Here is a 20,263-nt window from a genome sequence, read left to right as displayed (position 1 = left end):
CCCTGACAGCAGAGCAGAGCTGAAACACCCTACGGGGGTTTGGGGGGCAGAGCCTGGAAGTCCTTCCTCAAGCCTGATGTTCCTTTCAAGATCCCAGTTCTATCCTTAAAAATGACATGTATATTTTACATTCATATCATAACATATCGGGTGTTCTTGGTTTGCACTTGGGAATGTTTGCTGCCTATTTCCTGCACTACAATGTACTTTCCAGGAAGGCCAGTGGTGCCTGTCCTGTGGTTTCACACGCCCCGCCCCCCATCTTCTAGATCAGGGTGTCCCTGGGGCAGAATGCTGAGTTTGAGGAGAAAATAAAGGAAAGGAGACAACTGAACTTCTCCATCTCTCCTTTCTCCCACCTTCCACCACCCCCTCCACGTATCTCATTGACCTGTCCGAAAACAGGGACTCGGGGCTTCAGACTGATGGGTAACAGTAGCCCTAGCACAGAGAAGGGCCGGGGGGGTGGTGGGAAAGTTAGCTAGAGGGGGAGGAAATGTAGGCGCAGGAGACACCAAGGTCAGCGTGTGGCAATTACCCTCTTACTGGTGGCCCCACTTCACATGGTGACCCCACTGTAGCCTGCCTGGCCCCCGGGGGCTCCGTCCTACATCCCTTATGGCCCCACTGCTCCCCCTCTGATGTCAGGCTGAGGGGAAGGAGCCAAACCCCGTGAGGATCAAGGAGGAATGAGAGAGGTGGGCGCAGCATGGAGTGTGACCACCCCTCAGACAAGCTCCCCACTCTGCTCAAACTGGGATGGACTGCGTGCCCCTCTGCCAGACTGAGCCGCGTGGGGTGCACTGTGGATGTGTACAATCTGGGGCAATTCTGAGGAACGGAAAGGACAAATTGTAAATAGACTTCCCCTCCCAGCTCCTGGCTGCTCTTATCCAGCAGACTATTAGAGTTTGGTGGGATCGTCTAGTGGACCCTTCTGATTTCAGGGCGTGGGAAGGGGCTAGCCGTGAGCCTTGCGGTGCTCCCCCAGGCTCTATGTGCTCTGGGTCCTCCCCTGTGCTGCGCTCGGGTGGCAGGGGACAGCCTCCCCAACACAAGGCAGTCGGGATCAGACGCTGGAGCTACCGTTCAGGGACAGCCTCTCGTGAGACGCTGAGAGCACTGTAAAGATTGAAAACATCGGCTAGAACCCGAGATGGGACCTGGTCTTGGAAAAGGCACAGGATCCCCAGGAATGTGCTGCTGGGGTTCAAGGGCCCACGTGAATGATCTCTCAGCGTGCCTTGTTTCTGCGTCAGTCCCTCCTGGTTGGAGGGTCTTGACTCTTGTGGGCAGTTATGATTAGCTGCTCAGCAAGCGGAGGATCCCGTCTTCCATGTGCCCTGAGCTGTGGGTGGGGGCGGGGGGAATGGTCTCACCCACCGCCCTTTCTCGGTCCAGCTGCTGAGCACAGCTGGGTGGGCTTCGGCTATAGTAGAGACTGTACTTCACGCCCCCCGAGTTCTACTTGCTCTCATTCTAGTGCTGCTTTTGCTAAACAAAACTGCCTCCTTCGACGTTCATCAGCTTCTGACACGGTCACCAAAAGTACTGGGCTGATCCAACAAAGCCCTCCAACTGAGAAGGAACAACAGAAATAACAACACCGAGAAAGAACAGTTACCGGATATACACCATCTTATTTTATTCTCACAACTCTTCTCTAAAACGAGTACTCATCTACCTTAAAATGAGGTAACAGAGGCTCAGAGACGTTCAATAACTTGCTCAAGGCCCAACAGCTTATAAGAGTGGAATCAAGATCCAAACCCTAGCCACTTGACTCTAGGCGAGAGCACCTCCCTGTTGGGTCAGAAAGCCTGCGTCTGGAGAGCCAGGGAACACATAGAAAGCACAGAGTCAAAGGGTGACACAGTGGTCAACTTGGGCTCCTTTCGATGGCCACCTCTGATGCTGTAAGTGGCCAGGATCTCTCTGGCGTGAGATGTTTGCTGCTTGCTGGTCAGTCCACGGGACCTGGACCAGTTGGTGTTTTGCAGGAACCACAGCTCTTGTGATTTGAGTCATTGTCTTAATAAACATAGGTGCGCTGTGCAGTCTGTTCCCACAAACATAATGCTGAGGCTCCTTCATCTTCTTTCTATCTGTGTGACTCTCAGGCTCGTATGCTTGGCCCTCCAGTAAGGTGGACCGTGTCATTTCCCTTCAAACTTTGGAAATTCTGTGCCAGCTAACCCAGCAGTCTGAGAGAAACCTAAGAGAACCCTTGCACCAGTTAGATATTATCTGGGATCTGAGTTTCCATCTGTTCTCAAGGGGAAATTTCCCGTCACTCTGGCCACTGAGGGGGTCTCTCCCAGATTTTGCTAGCTCTCTGAACTCTTAAAGATGAGAAGAGGGGAATCTGCCATGACTTCGAGTGGGAAGCTCTCAGATGGCAGGTCACATGCTTCCCAGAGGAGTGATGATCGCTAGAGAGACCCCCAACCGCACGGTACGTTACGGGTTACACGACTGCATCAGCAGCGCCAGCTTCTTAGACTTTCATTTCAGTGCCGGCCTAGTGATGGCTTCAACATAAGACTTTGTTCAGCATACAGCCGTCAGCACAGACCCAACTGGCCAAGTGGCCAGGATGGCCAGACTGGATCGCAGGTCAGGGACATCAGGGGAGATAACCCTCTTAGCCATGAATAGCAACAAAGGGAAGATCTGGATGTGCCATGCTGTTCCTCTGAGCCTAGGAGGGTTTCAAGTATTTTCTAACTCTTTCTCTTAACCTCAAAAAAAAAAAAAAAATCCTGCTTAGAGGCAGAATTCACCTGGGTTTCTCTTCCCAGTGAACATGATCCTCTCTGTAATTTGCTTTGGACATCAGAAACATGCCAAAAAGTTTCATGAATTCCCTTGAGATTTTGCATCCAAATAAAGTCACCACGGGCCCCAGGACATCTGAGTCTTCAGAGTCCAGCCAGGCAGGCTGATGGACAGATTACTGCTGGAACTACCTACATTTCTTGCGGAGATGCATGAGATCATTTATTTGCTGAAAGCTTTTCTGGGTGGTTAGCAAGGGGAGTGAGTTTTTATTCCAAAATTAACATTAAGCCTCAAAACAAAGTTTCCCCCTACTGCAAGCCAGAAATACTCCTCAGCAGTTGACTCATGTCCCCACTGCTGTTTGAGTAACTAGGTGGGTGTGAATCCTCCACCAGGGTGATGTCATTGTTCCCAGGACAATGAGCAAAGGACACAAGTAAGAGAGGGCCCTGGAGTCTGCCCCCTGCCAGGTGCCAGCACGGTTCAGGGGAATGGGACTGCCCATCAAAAGGGCTCTCAGCTGCCTGGCTTGCCCACAGGGCCTGAAGGTGCAGGAAGAAGTTAGTGATGCCCCCCGCTCCGCCCCACAAGAGAACTAGCTGCAAGGCCAAATCCAAATCTTCCTTTGTCCTTGTTTGCCGGCAAGGTGGTGATGGGGCAGTAGCAGCTCTTGGCCACTAGAGGGAGACAAGCAGAAGCCACCAGGATTCCGTCAACGTGAACTGTCCCCTCGATCCTTTTATTCGGGGTGAGTCCTTGTATGTGCCACACGATCATATTTCACACCACTGTTAGACATTTGACTAGCTGAGTTTGACTAGATTTTAATGGGATTTGCTGAGTCTCGGTTCTGACAACAAGAGGTAATTCGAGGACAGAATCTCACTCTCCCTTCACCTGAGGTGTGGAGGGAAGGAAACTGCCCGTCCACCATCTGGATTTAGCACAAGTGTCTCTGGCCCACTTCAGCTTTGTACACACAGTCCAGAGAGGGGGCGCACCGAGACCGCCCGCCCGTCCATGTGGATGCGGAAGGATCCCCCTGCTTTCAGGTGCATCCTAAGCAAAGAGGGACAGGGTTAGCAGAGAGCTCTGGGCGGCAGGGTGCGGCTGTCCTCGGGAGAGAGCGGGAGAGCACGTAGAGAGGGGAGAACATCGCCATCCCCAGGTTGGGTCCCCGACGGGCACACACGTTAGGGAATGCTTACTGAAATGCTTGAAATGAAAGGTGCTTTAATGAATGCTTGTCAAGTATGGTTTGCAAGCAAGAAAGTTTGCAAGGCACACGGAGACCCAGGCTCCTTTTCTGCTGCAAATCGGCAGGACAGTGGTCAGCAGTTTAGGCTTAGGATGCAGCACATGGAGCCAAGCAAGCCAATGGGCAGGTTTTGGTTGACATGACCGAGTGAGGGAGGAAGACAGATAATAAGGAACTTACCCTCACTCCCATGAACCTGTCCCTGAGAACGATCCATGAGAGCAAGAACACAAAAGCTTTGTTGCAGCAGAACAACACGGAGACATCCGTAGTGTTTACTTTCTTTATTGCATGTAAGTACAGGTAGTTTGTGAGTGTCCAAAGAACACCAAAGGGTGCTGCCTTGGTAAAAAACACCTTCAAAGTCAAGCCATTGTCTCCAAAAAATCGACAGCACTCCCTAAAACAAGGAAAGAGAGGCAGCGTTATTATATTCTTGGGTTGAGACCGACCATTTTTCCCCTATACCCATTTTTAAAGCAAATTAGAAGGGGGGTACAAGCCGTTTATTCTGATTTTTTAAATTCTTTTTTTTTTTTTAATGAAAATCTATTAAGTAGGTCTCCGACCTGTTGCTTTAATCCATTGAAGAAAATGTCCCACGGTGATCTGACATCATAGATTTATTCCTTGGGCTCATGCTACATTTGGAACTGATGGTTCTAGACAGAAGGCACTGGCGTGTTGGGATTATCTGATCTGAAGAGAGGGCCCAGGTCCATGGTGACTGACTGAGGAATTCTGTCACTTGCTTGGTAAGAGAAGGAAGTCACTAGACCTCTACCATGGGGGAAGAATACTTGAAGAGAACTCATTGAGACGTATTTTTTAAAAATTTGCCTCTGGCTAGAATTGTCTTTGTGGTCAGGCAGCCAATATGTTTTGGCTGCGATACCACTAGTGTTAATGAGCTATGCATTTTCTCCCCGTGAGGCCGTTTTTAGAATCCGTTATTCCACTGCATGGAAGTTCATGTCTCCACGCCCCCTGAGAAACTAGCACAGGTCCAAGAGTTCAGCCTCTGTGAACAGAGAGTGGGATGAGGAAACAGCTATAGAAGGAAGGCTTTCAATGTCATTCTCGATTCCAGGGGAAGGACCATCAGTGTATGAAAACCCATTTCTGAAAACCAAAGCGGAAGAAGGCAACAGAAGAGGCCGGGGGGTAGAGAGAGTGGAGAGAGCCCTGAGAGGGGCTTGGTCTGCAGACCTGGACTGCTGGGGAGCCAAGGTCATTGCTCTGCTGCGCTGACAGCCAGACAAGGAGACAGATGAGCAAGGAGCACGGCTCCTATGGCCGCCAACACCCAGGCTCACACGCAGGGCCCAGCACAGCTGATGCATCAGTAAGTGAGGATGGGAGTCAGTGAGAGGAAAGATAAAACTAAAATAAGCCAAATACCCCAGCGTTGGGAGAACAGCTGCGGCCTCTGTCACTTAAGATTAAAATGCAGCGGGAAAGGAGGAAAATTAAAAGCAAGAGTCAAACGGGATTTGGTGTGATTTTTAATGTAATTCAATTTGTTCTTATCACCAACCCAAAATGAAATCTGCCCCTGTTCACTACTCGCCTGTGGGAAAGCCCCAGAAGAAACAGGAAGCTCATTACCTTTCACTGAACTCAGAGTCCTATGTGGCTTCTAAACCAGCACCAGGGAAAGTGTTCGAATCACTAAATTTACCACGAAACCAATTCAACTGAATTGGTTCCAGTTTGACTTTATAGAGACAAAACTCTCATCTGATAGGCTGATATTTCTGTTGCTGCATGATTTTCATACAGTATTTTCTATGGGGTTTTCTCAAGCCCCTGTTCATAGAACAGTCTTCTTGCCCTCGAGAACAAAGACCAGGGATGGCTTCCTTTGTGTTTGGGATTTTCAGTAGCTATAAAGTGGTGCCAGTCCTTCTAGCATGATCAACAGGAAATACAAATCTTCTGTCCCGCCACTAATGTCAACCTATTTTACATTTTTTTTAAGTAGGCTCCACGCCCAGCATAGAGCCCAAAGTGGGGCTTGAATTCATGACCCTGAGACGCAGACCTGAGCTGAGATCAAGAGTTGGATGCCTAGGCCAGGTGTCCCTAACGTCAACCTATTTTAACTCTACTTAGAGGTTACCCTTCTTAAGGGACCACAATGCAAGTAGGATTTCCAAGTTTCCCAGACTATTATAAAAAATGATTCATATTGTGGCAGGGGCCATCCAAAGTCATTTGGACAACCTTATGTCCTCTCTGAGAATCTAAGTGTGATTCTTCCAAAGTGTGATGGTTTTAGAAGTGGTGCGAAGAGGGATCCATCCTGGAGATGGAAAAGGCAAGATTTCTGGGCCCAGCAGAGCTCTGTTGGCCCTTTGTAGACTCATGGTGGGGAGTACAGCTCAGGTGGGGAGATCTTGGTTCTAAGGAGACAAAGATGATTGGCCCCTGAGCCAGTGAGCCTAGTGCTGTTTTCAGACCAAAGGCTGTCCACCAATCCATGTCAGCTGGGTTGCCCACATGTACCCTTGATTGCACAGGGACCCAAGAGAGATGATGAGCACAAATCCATTTCTTCCAGATACCTCTTTTTGGTATACAAAGAATAAAGTATAGTAGATACTCTCTTGACTGTTTTCCACTTAAATGACATGACAGTTGAATGCCCTTCCTTCCTTGGCAGGCTAAGTGCCCAAGGCACGTAGGTTACTCTCCGGCATGCCTAACCCCTTTGGTTCCTACCAACTGAGTCATGTGTTGGCCAAGATTTAGATGTTGTTTGTTTCCAGTCCTGCTTGTGCCAATTGTTCTTGGTTATTTCAACTGCATAATTTATTAAATATTTCCTAAACCAATGAAATGTGAGAAAAGAAAGTTGTGTTTCTCCTATGAAAAACTAAGTTGAGTGTTTCAGGGAAGAGTCAATAAAAGCAAGTCACTAAAATATTGCTCTTAAATTAGGTATGAATGAAACACTGTGTAGGATAGGAAAAATTGTAAACATGTGTAAGTTCTACAGTCCTATTATTTGGCAAATACCTATGCTCTTGGTATTCTTTAAAGAACCCTGATTAGGATAGCCTGGTTTGGTGGAATTAAGATGGCCAATCATTTTTTTTTTTCCAAATCAGTAAGCACTTGTTTATAACTTGTTATATTCACAATTCTAGACAAGTCACTCTGGCTGATGCAGAACAAGTAAACAGTCCCTGCTCTTGAGAACATTATAGTGTGATCGGGGAGATACAACTGATTTCCTCAACAGAAAGCAATGCAAGTTTAAATATAATCACATATTAGATGGTGTGGAATATAAAAATGCTATAGAATTCATGTTTAGTGGAGAGATTTGAACCGATTGGACAAGGCCTCATACAAGATATGGATTTTGAGCTGAACCTTCAAGGATAGGTAGGATTTATAATTAGGGTTGGGGGAGAGAGAACATCCTCGGAGAGAAAAGAGAAGAAATTATATCAATGAAACAGGAATGAACGGCTATAAAAAGGAAATTAAATAAAGGATAGATAAGTTAGAGAAATTAAGTAGAAGAGTTGGAATATAAAGCTAAGATAATTTCTCGAGAGAGAGAGACAGAGAGAAAAGATAAGATTAGAAGGTCAAGCCAGAAAGTCCAATATTAAACTAAAAGAAACTCCAGAAAGACAAAATGGGAAAAATGAAGTGGAGAAAATTATAAAATACATAAATCGAGAAAGTTCTTTAGAAATGTGAGATATGGGGGTGCCTGGGTGGCTCAGTTGGTTAAGCGACTGCCTTTGGCTAGGTCATGATCCTGGAGTCCCGGGATCGAGTCCCGCATTGGGCTCCCTGCTCAGCAGGGAGTCTGCTTCTCCCTCTGACCCTCTCCTGCTCTCTCTCTCTATCTCATTCTCTCTCTCAAATAAATAAATAAAATCTTAAAAAAAAAAAAAAGAAATGTGGGATATGAATCTTCATAACAAAAGGGCCTACCAGGCACCAAGAAAAATGAATGAAGAAAGAACCAAAACAATGCACATACTTGTGACATGAGGGATCAAAATAACAATAAAAAGCTCCCAAGAGAAATAAAACCCATAGGTCCAAGGGGTAGGAAATCGTAATAGCATCTGACATCTCAACAACCAAAATGGAAGCGAAACCATAATAACCTTAACATTTTTCAAGGGAAAGTTTTTTTTTGCAAACCAGAATTCTATAACCAGCCAACCATCAATCAAATGGGATGGTAGAATAAAGATATTTTCAGTTATGCAGTACTCGAAAACATCGACTCCCATGCCACTAGAGGACAGGCTGCACCAACACCAGGGTGTAAACCAAGGAAGCGGAAGGTATGGCAGCAGAAGGCATGGCTCTGACACAGCCAAGAGTCAAAGCTAGTGCCAAAAGGAGGCTCCATGGCAGACCACGTAGGTCTCTGGGAGTGGAGTCTCCAGGAAGTCTTGTGATTACACCAGCACAGGGAGTATATTGATAGGTTTTTTAGATGGCAGAACATTTAGGAAAAAAAACAGCAATCATTAATGGAAATCAGGTAAACGAGACAAAAGAGGCAAATGTTACTGGCAGGAGAAATGACAGATTGTTCACAAAAGGAGACAAGAGTCAGTGAGCAATATTTGCATGCTTATAATAATGAAAACACTGTTAACCAAACGCTGGGATAGCATTATGTTGGAAGGATCGGAACCTGGGAGAGTTGGGCATAGGATGGGACAGAAATCAATAGATGTCTACATTTAAGAAATATGGAGATAAGACTTTAATTTACATAAATTGGCATAAATACCACAAGAATTAGGAGTGGCTGAGAGTGAACAGGTGTGGACAGGGGTTGCTGTTTTTTAAGGATTCTTTTACTGCTATTTCGCTTTTCCAAAGTATGTATATGTATTAAATTGCTAGAAATAAAAAACTGTTTAAAAACACATAAGAGAGAGGTCAAGTCGCTGTGGTTAAAGCTGACACATGAGTGCTCTGAGACAGTTCTGAGGAGTGCAGTTTGAAAACCACAGATACAGAGAAGCTACAGATAAAGATGCCAGAGCCCAGACAGATCAAACAATGCCCTCAAGTTCAGACGGTGGTGGAGCCAGGCCTGTGCTCATTCTCCACTGAACACTCAAAGATCCCCCTCTCTTTTGGGTCCTTTCTATCACCATTTAGATAGGTCTAAGCCTCACCAAAATACACCCCCAAGTGAAAGCAAGCATCTTGTCAGCCCTCTGTCCTCCCTCATCCCCTCTTTCAGAGCCAAGGTTTTTCAGAATGGTGGTCTGCACTCACGTCCGCCATGACTGCCTCTCTCGCTTTTCAGCTTACTAACCCTGTGTCAGCTCCCACCACTCACCCTTGGGATGATTACTAATGAGCTCTGCACTGCTAAATCCAATAGGCACCTGCCGGTGTTCATCTTTCTCTTGGAAGCCTTTGACATTGTTGACTGTTCCTCCTTGAAACACCCTTCTTGGCTTCCAATTCAGCACACCCCTCTTGGTGTTCTCCAACCTCTCCACACACTTCCAAGGCTTCCTTAGGGTGACTTCTTTGGTGTTTTCCTAGATTTCTCTTCTACTTCTTCCTCTCTTTGTCCTGCAAACAGTCACTGAGCAACTCACCTACTGTTCTGGTTTCAAAGCTCAACTGATGAATCTCTAGTTAAGACACTTCTTTTATTGGATACCATCCTGCATCCTGGACATCCCAGATACCTCAAATTCGGCCTTCCCAAATGGATGCGATATCTTCCCCCTCAACCCTCAATCACAACATGGTACCATGACTCATATTTCTACCCAGGCTACATACTTGGAAATCATTCTTAACTTCTTTTCCCTTTTCACATCTAATTCATCACCAAGGCCTACAGATTATTGCTTCTAAATATCTCGTTCCCGTGGCCACTACTCCAGCCCATGCCTCTTCCTCTCTCCCTTGGACCACTGCTGCTAAAACCTAACTGAGCTTTTCTCTCCACTGTTGTCTCTTCTCCAATCCAATCCACCACATTCTCCATGCCAGAGAGATCCTCCTCTCCACTCACTTTCCCTTAGGATAATGGCCAAGCTCCCCACCAGGCTTGCCAGGTCCTTCCTGACTTGGCCTTACCCTTAGCTTTATGCATCACCACTTCTCCATCCTTACTCTGAATTTCCCTCACCTTGAACTCATTTTAGTTCTGTGAATTCAGTGCTCTTTCTTCAACTCTGCTCTAGGTCTCAATGGATTCTCTATTTCTTTTTCCGGAAACACTCTTACTTTTTCCCTCTTTGGTTGGTTGGTTTCTTTCCATCCATTGGGCACCAGTTCATATGCCCCCTTCAGTGAAGTGCCCCTGATATGTGCTCCCCACATGCCCTATACTCCTTATTATATAAACAGTATCCTCTGTTATAACTGCACTTTACTATAACTGCTTATTTAATAATCTGACTTCTTCACTAAACTTGAGCTCCATGTGGTCATTATACTTTTGTTTCACCTTATATTCTCATAGCCTAAGACATAATATATGTCAATAATTTTTTTTTTTACACAGAATGAATGTGCTTATTGTTTTATGGAGGACCAGTGGTTTTTAAACAATGATTCATAGACCATTAGTCTTAGACATTCCAGGGATCTTTTAAAAATATGGATTGCTTGGATTCAACCCTAGATATACTTGATCAAATTGTCTAGTAAGGGGCCTAGAATCCTATAGAGAATGGTGCAGTTTATAGAAGGGGTACATTCTTGACAACATTCCATAGTTCAAAATTTACAAACCTTGATAAGTTTTCCCACAGTATACTGTATTTCTGTCTGCCAGCTAATATTAACACTGTAACCTAGCATTTCTAGTTCCCTTGGGCTCCCAGAGTTGATATTGTGATTCTTGTTTAACTTTTTAAAATCTTGAGGGAGCCATATTATTTGAAATTTTATGCATAAATGAAACATTAGTCATCCTTATATTTTGTTATTGTGAATTTGCATTAAAATGTGACTGCACTGTATTTTTAAAAATTTCCAAAGGATTCTCATGTGCACCTAAGTTTGGATCCAAAAGTTCATGCTGCCTCTCTGTGTCTCTCTTTGTTTTCTTTCTTTAAAAAAAATTTTTTTTTAATTGTGGTAAAATCTACATAACACAACATTTCCTAGCACTATTTGTTGAAAAGACTGTCCTTTCCCCATTGAATAATCTTAGCATCCTTGTCAAAAATTGTTTGACCATGTATGTCAGGGTTTATTTCTGGGTTCTCTATTCTATTCCATTGGTCTCTAAATCTGTCTTTAGGCCAGTATCACACTTCGTGTCAGTTCTGATTATTGTAGCTTTACAATAAGTTTTGAAATCAAGAAATGTGAAACCTCTGACTTTGTCCTTCTTTTTCAACACAGTTTGGCTATTTGGAGTTCCTTGACATTCGATATGAATTTCAAGATGGATTACTCTATTTCTGAAAAAAAATGCTGTTGGAATTTTGATAGGGGTTGTGTTAAATCTGTAGATAACTTTGGGCACTACTGATATCTTATCAATATTAAGTCTTCCAATCAATGAACACTGAATGTCTTTCCCTTTGTTTTGTGTCTTCTTTAATTTCTTTCAGGAATATTGTGTAGTTTCCATATACACATCTTTCACTTCCTTGGTTAAGTTTGCTCTTAAGTATGTTATCCTTTTTGATGATATTGTAAATGTAATTGTTTCCTTGTCTTTCCTTTTTAGACGTAAATTAAAAAATTGAAATATAAAGTATATTTCTTCAAGTGCACAAAGATTAATTTTTATAAAGAAAAATCATACATGTAACACCCTCTCCACCAAGATATAGAATATGCCAGCACTCCAGAAACTTCCTCTGTGACCTCTCTTAGTCATTACCTGCTCCTCTAAATATAATCGTCATGGAGAGTTCTGTTTCAATAGTTTACTTTTCCTTTATAAAGATGGAACCATACATTATTTACTTTTTTGTGTCTGGTTTCTTTTACTCAATATGATATCAGGGTAAAAAATGTAAATCTGAGAGAAGGTTGGCGCATGGTTCTCTCCCTCACCCCTTCAGGTCTCTGCTCAAATGTCAGACAGGCCTTCCCAGACCCTTCTATAAAACAGTGACATCACTACCTCAACCACCCCCTCATTTCTTCATCACTTGGACTCACACTCTGTGACATATTTTACGTTCACATTGTTTTAATTGTCTTTGTTCTTTCAGCAAAAATAGGAATACCATGAAGGCAGCAACTTTGTTTCATTTACTGCTGAATCCCCAGAGCCTAGAATAATGCCCGGTGCATCGTAAGTATTCTACAAACACCTGTGGACAAAGTGAATTCCTATTCCACACCAGATGGCTGAAGTAGAATTTGGGGGGATAAGGCCAGAAATATGCATTTTTACCAGTTATCTCGAGTGTATGTACTCCAAATTCTCCAATGTAATTCATATCCAAAAAATTAGTTTTAAAAGGTAAAAAAAATTTCAAATGTAAACCAATGAAACCTATAGATATCCTCCACCTTTAGTGTCAAGTGTCATCCTATTTCTGGCTATGCCAGAACATTGGTATTCTCAGAGAATTAATGCAAAGAAATGTGAAAGGGGTACTAAGTCGGTGTGTGTGTGTATTTATGTGTGTGTTACTTTCTTGATGTATGTGTGTTTGTCTTGTTCATTGTATTAAAATGTTTAAAATGAAAGAGAAAAAAAGACAATTTCCTGAAGGAAAACTTTATAGAAACAGCTATAGCTTAAATGCAACATAGCTAATGCCACCATTAAGCCAGGTGACTATAGATTATCAAAGATAGGACTCTCTATTTTTATTTTTTGTTCTTTTTAAACAGGGAGATAGAAAGAGAGAGAGAGAGAGAGAGAGAGGTGGGGGAGGGGCAGAGGGAGAGGGAGAGACAGAATCCCAAGTAGGCTCCCCACCCAGTGTGGAGCCCAATGTAGGGCTTGATCTTACGACCCTGAGATCATGACCTGAGCCAAAATCAAGAGTTGGATGCCTAACCTACTGAGTTACCCAGGCGCCACAAAGATAGGACTCTTTAAGTTAGAGTCCAGATTATTTAATATCTTGTCACTTCCAGAACTTGGTTATTTGATCTACTTAAAGATATTGTGCAAATTGGTGTTTTACTTTCTTGTCATGTTAAGAAAAAAAAAATCTTAGAGTGACTGACTTCTGAAGTAGAGGATTCCTACTACCATTCATGAAGATGGAAATGGAAATACATAGTTTCATTGATTATGTCCAAATGCAGTCTCTGAAGAAAGTAGGTGGGGTGGGGGTTAAGAGAGAGGGAATGTCACTTCTGCAGATGCTAAGGCACCCCAGACAACTCAATGTCGAGGTGAGAAATCAGACTCTTAAGTTTGTTCACGTGCAAGAACTACCCTTAAATAGAAACCATTAGGATAGTACTTGCTGAAAGAAAGTATGAGCAAGATCTCACATTCTAGAAAAATAACAACAACAAAAAAATGTGAGGCAAACACATGGGCTACTTTTATGCTAGCAGGGGGCTGGAGCAACCCAAGAAGTTTGGTGCAAACAGTATGGAAAGTCCCTGTGGCACATAGACTCATACATTTTGTAAGGACCTCCGGGTCAGAAACAACTTAATGCTGGTTTCCAAAGGGCCCACTGTTAAAACCATGTCAATCTGTCTTGGAGGACATGCAGGACAGGCCCGCTGACACCAGGCAGAGATCCACTGAACACAGCATGGTGCCAGGGAGATGTGATTCAGTGCCAGGGCAGGAAGCTCAGCACATAGCTTAGATCCTTAGAGAACAAATCCAGTCTTGAGCACTAGATAGGAAGACTACTGATTTTCTTCTGGATCTCTCTGTATTGAGCAACTCTGGCCTGCTTTTGTACCTATGGCTCAAATCTCTGTACTAGGCTCTTTCTGTAGGCTCATTAAGAATAATTCCATCAGCCAATGTTTTTGACTCCCACCATCTCTGTCCATAGCTTGCACTAAAATAAGCTTGCATTACTATTAGTATATATTGGTGGTGATACAATGTATTATCCAATTTCAGGGACAAATGCATACATAGTAGGAGATCGAAAATCATAAAGACTGACGGAATAATGTATAAAATAAAAAAACTTAAACTAAATGACTAATTTGGGCTTCCCTTCATTCACAAATACAAACTGTATTTATTGAAAATAAAAATAATGCTTGGAAATATTAGCAGAGCAAAATTGGAGCCATTATCCCAGTTATACCTTTTTTCTCCTTCCTTTGCAAGGTCTTAAGGAATACACTCAGTTGAGATAAAATGTCATTTCAATATATTTGATATGCAAAAGACAGTCACTGTGTGGGTTCTGGCTCAGAAGACATTAAAAAGAATAAAGAAATGGAAGCATTAAAAGAAGGCAACTAATCAAAGAATAAAAAAACTAGAAAACTGTGATAAGGAAGAAATGAAAATAGGTTCTAAAAAATCAAAAGAGTAAATCAAGAGAGCATTAGTTGGGATAGGCAGGGGGTAGGTGGGAACATAGAGATGCAGGATAAATTCCCAAAGTATTATTCAGCAACATGATCTCTGGGAACCAAATGGGAAGGAAACTTGTCTCTTGGAACAGAACTGCATTTCTACCACAGCCTCCCAAGGAGACGTTGGGAAATGCCAGAATCCCTTGGCATGTGGTAGATGGGATGGGCTCATACCCCTGTGGACAGAGGCTATCTTTTCTGCTACACTGGAAGATGACCTGCTGCATAGCTTGCCTTCAGCAGATGAACAAAAGACCGCCTACTTGATTCATACATGAACAGAGGCATCATAGAAAAAGCCAAGTGGGTTGGGCAAGCTTGTAGAATCTCAGATGAAATATTACACCTACTCACTCTGTGACTGGTTTGAAAGGCAATATGCTTGCTGTTTGTGGCCGATTTATATATCAGCTTGATCAAGATTTTAGGAAATAAAAAATTTTTATTTTGTCTGGAATTCCAAGAAGTTACCTCATCCTACAAGTACTCTAAGTGCAGTCCCTGAGCTGAGCCATGGTCATTCATTCAAAAATGCAAACCACCAGATCAGTGCATCCCTAGGAAAACAGGGACAGGATCTCACTTTCTAGTCCATTACCAGCACTCACTTCCAACAAGAAGATTAATCCAAAACAGGTGCTGATGCATTTGCACTATGAATGCATTTAAAGGTGATGTCAGCCATAGCTTTGCAACTATCACATAAGGAGACAGGAAAACAAGGGAGTGAAGCTGGGAGGAAGCTCCTGCCCATCTTCCAGAGCTTGCGTGTGCCGCCATTTTGTGGGAGTAGAGAACTGACGAGGGAGGTTAGGAGTGCCCTAAATCAAAGATATATCTTTTTTCCCTAGGGTAGGACTTTTTGCCTGTAAGTTACTTCTTTTATCCAAAATGAGGTTCATGAGGTGAAAGAGCTCCTTCATCATTATAAAAAAGAAAAGCATTCACTGAAGAAGAAAAAAAGAGCTAATTAGGTTTGTGGCAAGAATAGCCAAGCCCTCAAAACGGAAGAGTCTCTCATGGAGACATTTATAGACAGAGGCTGGAACCTCATACGAAAGCCAGAAAAGAGGAGAAGATACAATCACAGGACAGAAAAAACTGGACTGAAATACTGACCTCACCCCGGGGACTGGAAAAGCCAATGAGCGACCTACTCATGTGGGTTGTGGTCAGAGCTAAGATAGATATAGATTTTAATCATAATGATTGTTTTGCTTTAGTTACCGTTCTTAAACTTCCATATGGTAAAAAAACCAACTTGGATTACAGAACGGTCCTGAAAATTAACTATCTTCTGCTCCTAACCCCCAAGCCCCAGATCTCCTCAGAGTCAACCACCATGATAGGTTTGTGCCTTCTGAGAAGAGCCTATTCAGAGTCAAACAGAAGTGGATACACTATTTTTTACCACACAGATATTTATATATAATTCAAATTATATAGTAAAGTAATGAACTTATCCACATTGTGATTAAGGATGTAAAATAACTCCTTCACCTTAAAGGCCCTAATTAAAGAATCATGATGAATGGATATAGGCATTGGGGGATGGCCTGTGCCTGCTCTATCTGGTGAAGAGGAAGGAGAAATAAAGGCAAATATTCAAATTAAAGAAAACCTAAGTTCAGGGCCCACAGGAGGCTGCACTTTAATTTCAAGAAATGACCCAGCTGGATTCCTCTTTTCTACAATGGGCTTAATTTTAAAAAGGCTAACTTTGTGGAACATTTTGTTTGCTTTCTTAAAGGAATTTTTAAAAACATAGAACAGTGTAAAAGAAAAATATGAAAGGAGAAAAGTAGTGTTACTCATGATGAAATTTTGACATATTTTTCTTTCCCCCATATAGATGTGTCTACCCACATGTGATCATCATGCACATGCAAGGCGATATCTTGTTTCTTAACTGACAATGTCTCCTAAGAATGTTCCCTTGGGATCAGATGGTTTTCTACTTACTGGATTTGTTTTTGTGTAGAACTGGAGCTGGTGACCTTCTGACGGATACTTGCATAGATATTCTGGTGATATTCTGCATCAAATTAGGGCTGGTGAATATAGTGTGACTGTCTCACTACATAGTTGGATACTACATTGCTCCCAATTTTTTTTATTATAATAAAAAAGGTGACAAATATCTTCATGCTTATAATTTTCTACAAATTTTAGAATTTTTCCTGAAGGATCACTGTATTCATAATAGAAAGTTGGGGGGAATTACAGATGACTCAAGCATTTATAAAATTACCCACTGACTCACACGATTAGGGCATATCTGGTATTATAAAGAAAACACGTGCCATGGAGAGAATGAGGTTCCAGACCCCTGTGGTGTGCTTGGATGATCACTTTGCATTCAAGGGGTAGTTTCCCAGACATCAGCATCTACTGCAGGGTTTTATTGAAAATAGATGGCAGAATGGCCTAGCAGCATAGCATATTTATATGGCCTGGGTCACTTGATATCTTCATCCAGTATCAAGAAGAAGACTGTCAGGTGGTTATAAAAGATATTCACCCCGGCATTAGCAGGAAAGTTGGACTCTATGAAATTGAATGTTTTTCAACCTTGAGATTCTGATATTAGAAAACAAAATCTTTCTAACAGGCAAAAGTTAAGAGTGGCTTCCAGCTAGAAGTAGTGAACTATTGGGCAAATGTTTTTCCTCTTTTCTCCCCCGCTGCATTTATTTAGAGCTTTAAGCAAACAGAAGCAGCAGAGACCAGTTACCAAAGTAACGAATCAGGCTTTTGTTTATTTTGAAAATGTTAAGATATCTTTTGGGGAATTTTAAGTAGAATGGTTTTCCCATGTAAGCCATTACTGCTCATAAGTAAGTGAAAGTGTGTTTGCATTTTCCATGAGTATGTTTCAATGTTACATATCATCCCTTCTGTAGCAGATTTTGCTATCCTTCCAACATAATGCTATCCCAGCATTTGGTTAACAGTGTTTTCATTACTATCTATCTATCTATCTATCTATCTATCTATCTATCTATCTATCATCTATCTATCTATCTATCTTATTATTATTGGTCAGTTCTAAAAACACATGCCTGAGTCATTTAGAGGCAGAAAAAATAGGTCTTCCATGATGCTACTGACAATGTCCTTTTTGGAAAGTGATCCAAGATAAATAGAGGGCATTAACAGCATACAAAGAATTTTGGTCCCTGAGACTTCCTCCTAGGAACAGTCCAGCTTTAAGCATGTCTTGGAGAGGGAATATTCAAAAAGTACAGGTTGCATACATGTCCCACTAACTAGGAATTTCAAAGCCTCCTCCACAGGAATCTGTTCTTTGTTTGGGGCTTAGCTGGTTCTTTTGCATGCACAGTCAAACAGCAGAAGTATCTGAAAAGTACAGAGAGTGAACATCATCTTGTCCATATGACTCCTGGCTAACATGCTAGTCAGAATGAAGAAATTCTGCATTCTATGCCAAAGGTGAAGATCAAAGCATCAAAGACAGGATGACCCACAGCTTCCATTTGTGTGCAGACTAAAGTGCCAACTGACGTAGCTCGGCCACCTAGGAAAGATGAGCTCTCAGAGTTTCTGTGCATTTCGTCCCAATCTGAAACAGGCTCTCAATACTAGAAACTATTCTGCCTGCTGTAGGGAGTTCATTCCCTACTGCATGGAATAAAGCTCCTCTGAGAATTCTTGTTTGCGACAGTCTACTTAACCCAGGAGATTGGACAAGGTTTTCTGTAGCAGAAAGGCATGTAGGACCATCTCTGGCAGGATGGGATTTTTCTCCTGTGCAGGGAGGAGATCAACAGGCTGGACGTGGGCTCTTATGAGAGTCATTAGTGCTGAAATGGAACCAGTGGCTCAGGAAAGTCAACCTGCTTTAATGAAGCATATCCCCCTGAGAAGCACCAAGCACTGGTTCAACAGGTCCCAGAAAATAACAGCCGCTGGGTTTTTTTTTTTTTTGCTACTTCTACTTCAGCAATGACCTGTTTTGAGTTTTGCTAAGCTGTCAAAAGAGTTGAACCAGGAATACATTTTTACAACACATGACCCAACAGCATTTTTATCACAGGGTGGAGAAGGCATGGCAGATCTGGCAGACCTTTCCTTGGCTTTCTAAAAGAAGCTGGAGCTCAGACTTTGTGAGGGTGGGGTGATATGGGATCTGATGGTGGCTTCAGAGTCCCAGAATTGAATCCCATAGCCTTAGCAGATGCCTGCATTCACCTGCTGGCCAACCTCACTTTCTTCCCAGTGGGTGGTTATTTGCTCGGGGCTTTGGAGTGGTAGAAAGAAGCCTATTTAGCTCACAGTAAGGAAGATGCTTCTAATACTTGTTCAACAAGAGAAGAACTGGGGGCTCCAACACTGCCTGCTTTTGTTCTCCCATACCATCCTTTAGGTATCTGAGATTCTATCAGTGTGGAGACATGATGACTGTAGAAACTCCAAAAATCTGATCAAATTTCCTGAAGACCTTGGGTGAGCAGCCCTCCCTCTCTGTTTCAGGCTGTCTCCCATTGTGGCAATGGGAAGTCCAAGGCTTGAGACTGAGGCCTGGATCAATGACCAGACAGGTGCTCTCTGCATCTGTCACCTGAATGGCAATGGCATTTTGGAAAGGTCGGTGGCCAGAATGGCAATCTTCAGAGCCCAAGCTTTGCAAGGGAGTAATGTAGTGTACAATGAGATATTTCATATAGCTGTCTCATAGATCCACTCCACAGATATTCAAAAATAGCATAATGGGATAGTTAAGTTACACTATGAGGATTCTAAAAGGTCTTTAGCCTGACTTTAGTCCCTTTATCATGCATGTTAATATCATCTGCTGTCCTTGGCCTCTCTCAGAGAAGCACGAGCAATATCTTGTCCTATAATCTGTCTGCTAAAGCTGGCTGCAGGAAGGAAGAGCTCCCGTCACAGAACCCAGCTTGGAGAGCAAAGCACAGAAAGGGGACCCTGCCTTGTTAGGAACCGAGGCATTTCTCTCTACCTGGCTGGGCTCAGTTCTGCGTAAGGCCACACTCCCGTGGGCTTCAGAAGTTCGGAGTCACTCCTCTGTTGCTGTCCCCTTCATGGAGGCACCAGGTATCTCTTCCTCCAGGGCTTCCTCTTCTACCTCTAGCTCCCCGGAGGCACCCTGCAAATCTGGCCCCCTAATCCTCTTGGCCTACCTCCCTCACATCTCCACAGACTTTTATAATACTTTTTGTATCAGTGTCTCTTCCAACAGGCCACCGGTTTCTTCCTGGAAGAAGGAGCCTGTGTCCTAGTCACCTTAGCACCCGTCAGGACCTAGGACAGCTCCTGACTCAAAAAGTGTACTCAACAGATATTGGTGAATACTTTACACAACTTAGATCTTGATATTTAGACGTATTTTGCCAATGCCAGTACATTTATACTGCTAGAAAGTTTAGCAAGTGACTATCATAGAACTGCAGACTATCAGTGCTGGCAGGGACATGAGAGACCCAGCTTCCTTATTTTAAATATAGGCAAGCTCAGGCACAGAGGTGACAAGCTCTGCCCTGGGCTGGGGAGCTGGTTAGTAGCAGAGCTGAGTCTAGAACCAAGGGATTTGATTCACTTCCCCATTCTCTGCATTTATTTTAGTGAAACCTTAGTGGTGGGTGATGTGCCAGGTAAAGTGGACTATCTTTATCATGGAATGAGTAGCTCTTCACCCACCCTGCTGGCGAGGACAGAATGAAAAAACAAAGCAGG

At 43.2% G+C, this 20,263-nt stretch overlaps 1 protein-coding gene across 2 annotated transcripts in view; it reads right to left on the bottom strand.

Moving 5' to 3' along the window:
* SLC35F3 (solute carrier family 35 member F3) overlaps positions 1 to 20,263 on the bottom strand; it is a 352,895-nt gene that overhangs the window by 10,319 nt on the left and 322,313 nt on the right. For both annotated transcript variants that reach the window (XM_081824293.1, XM_081824294.1), the window contains one exon: positions 4,220 to 4,439. In XM_081824293.1, the coding sequence (XP_081680419.1) occupies positions 4,220 to 4,439 (220 nt within the window). The remainder of the gene's footprint in view (positions 1 to 4,219; positions 4,440 to 20,263) is intronic.

This window comes from Leptonychotes weddellii, chromosome 6 (assembly GCF_054177405.1).
Source record: "Leptonychotes weddellii isolate Sample4059 chromosome 6, ASM5417740v2, whole genome shotgun sequence".
NCBI classification, from domain to species: Eukaryota; Metazoa; Chordata; class Mammalia; order Carnivora; family Phocidae; genus Leptonychotes; species Leptonychotes weddellii.
The sequence above is the reverse complement of the archived record's forward strand: the minus strand, read 5'-3'. Positions and strand labels throughout refer to the sequence as shown.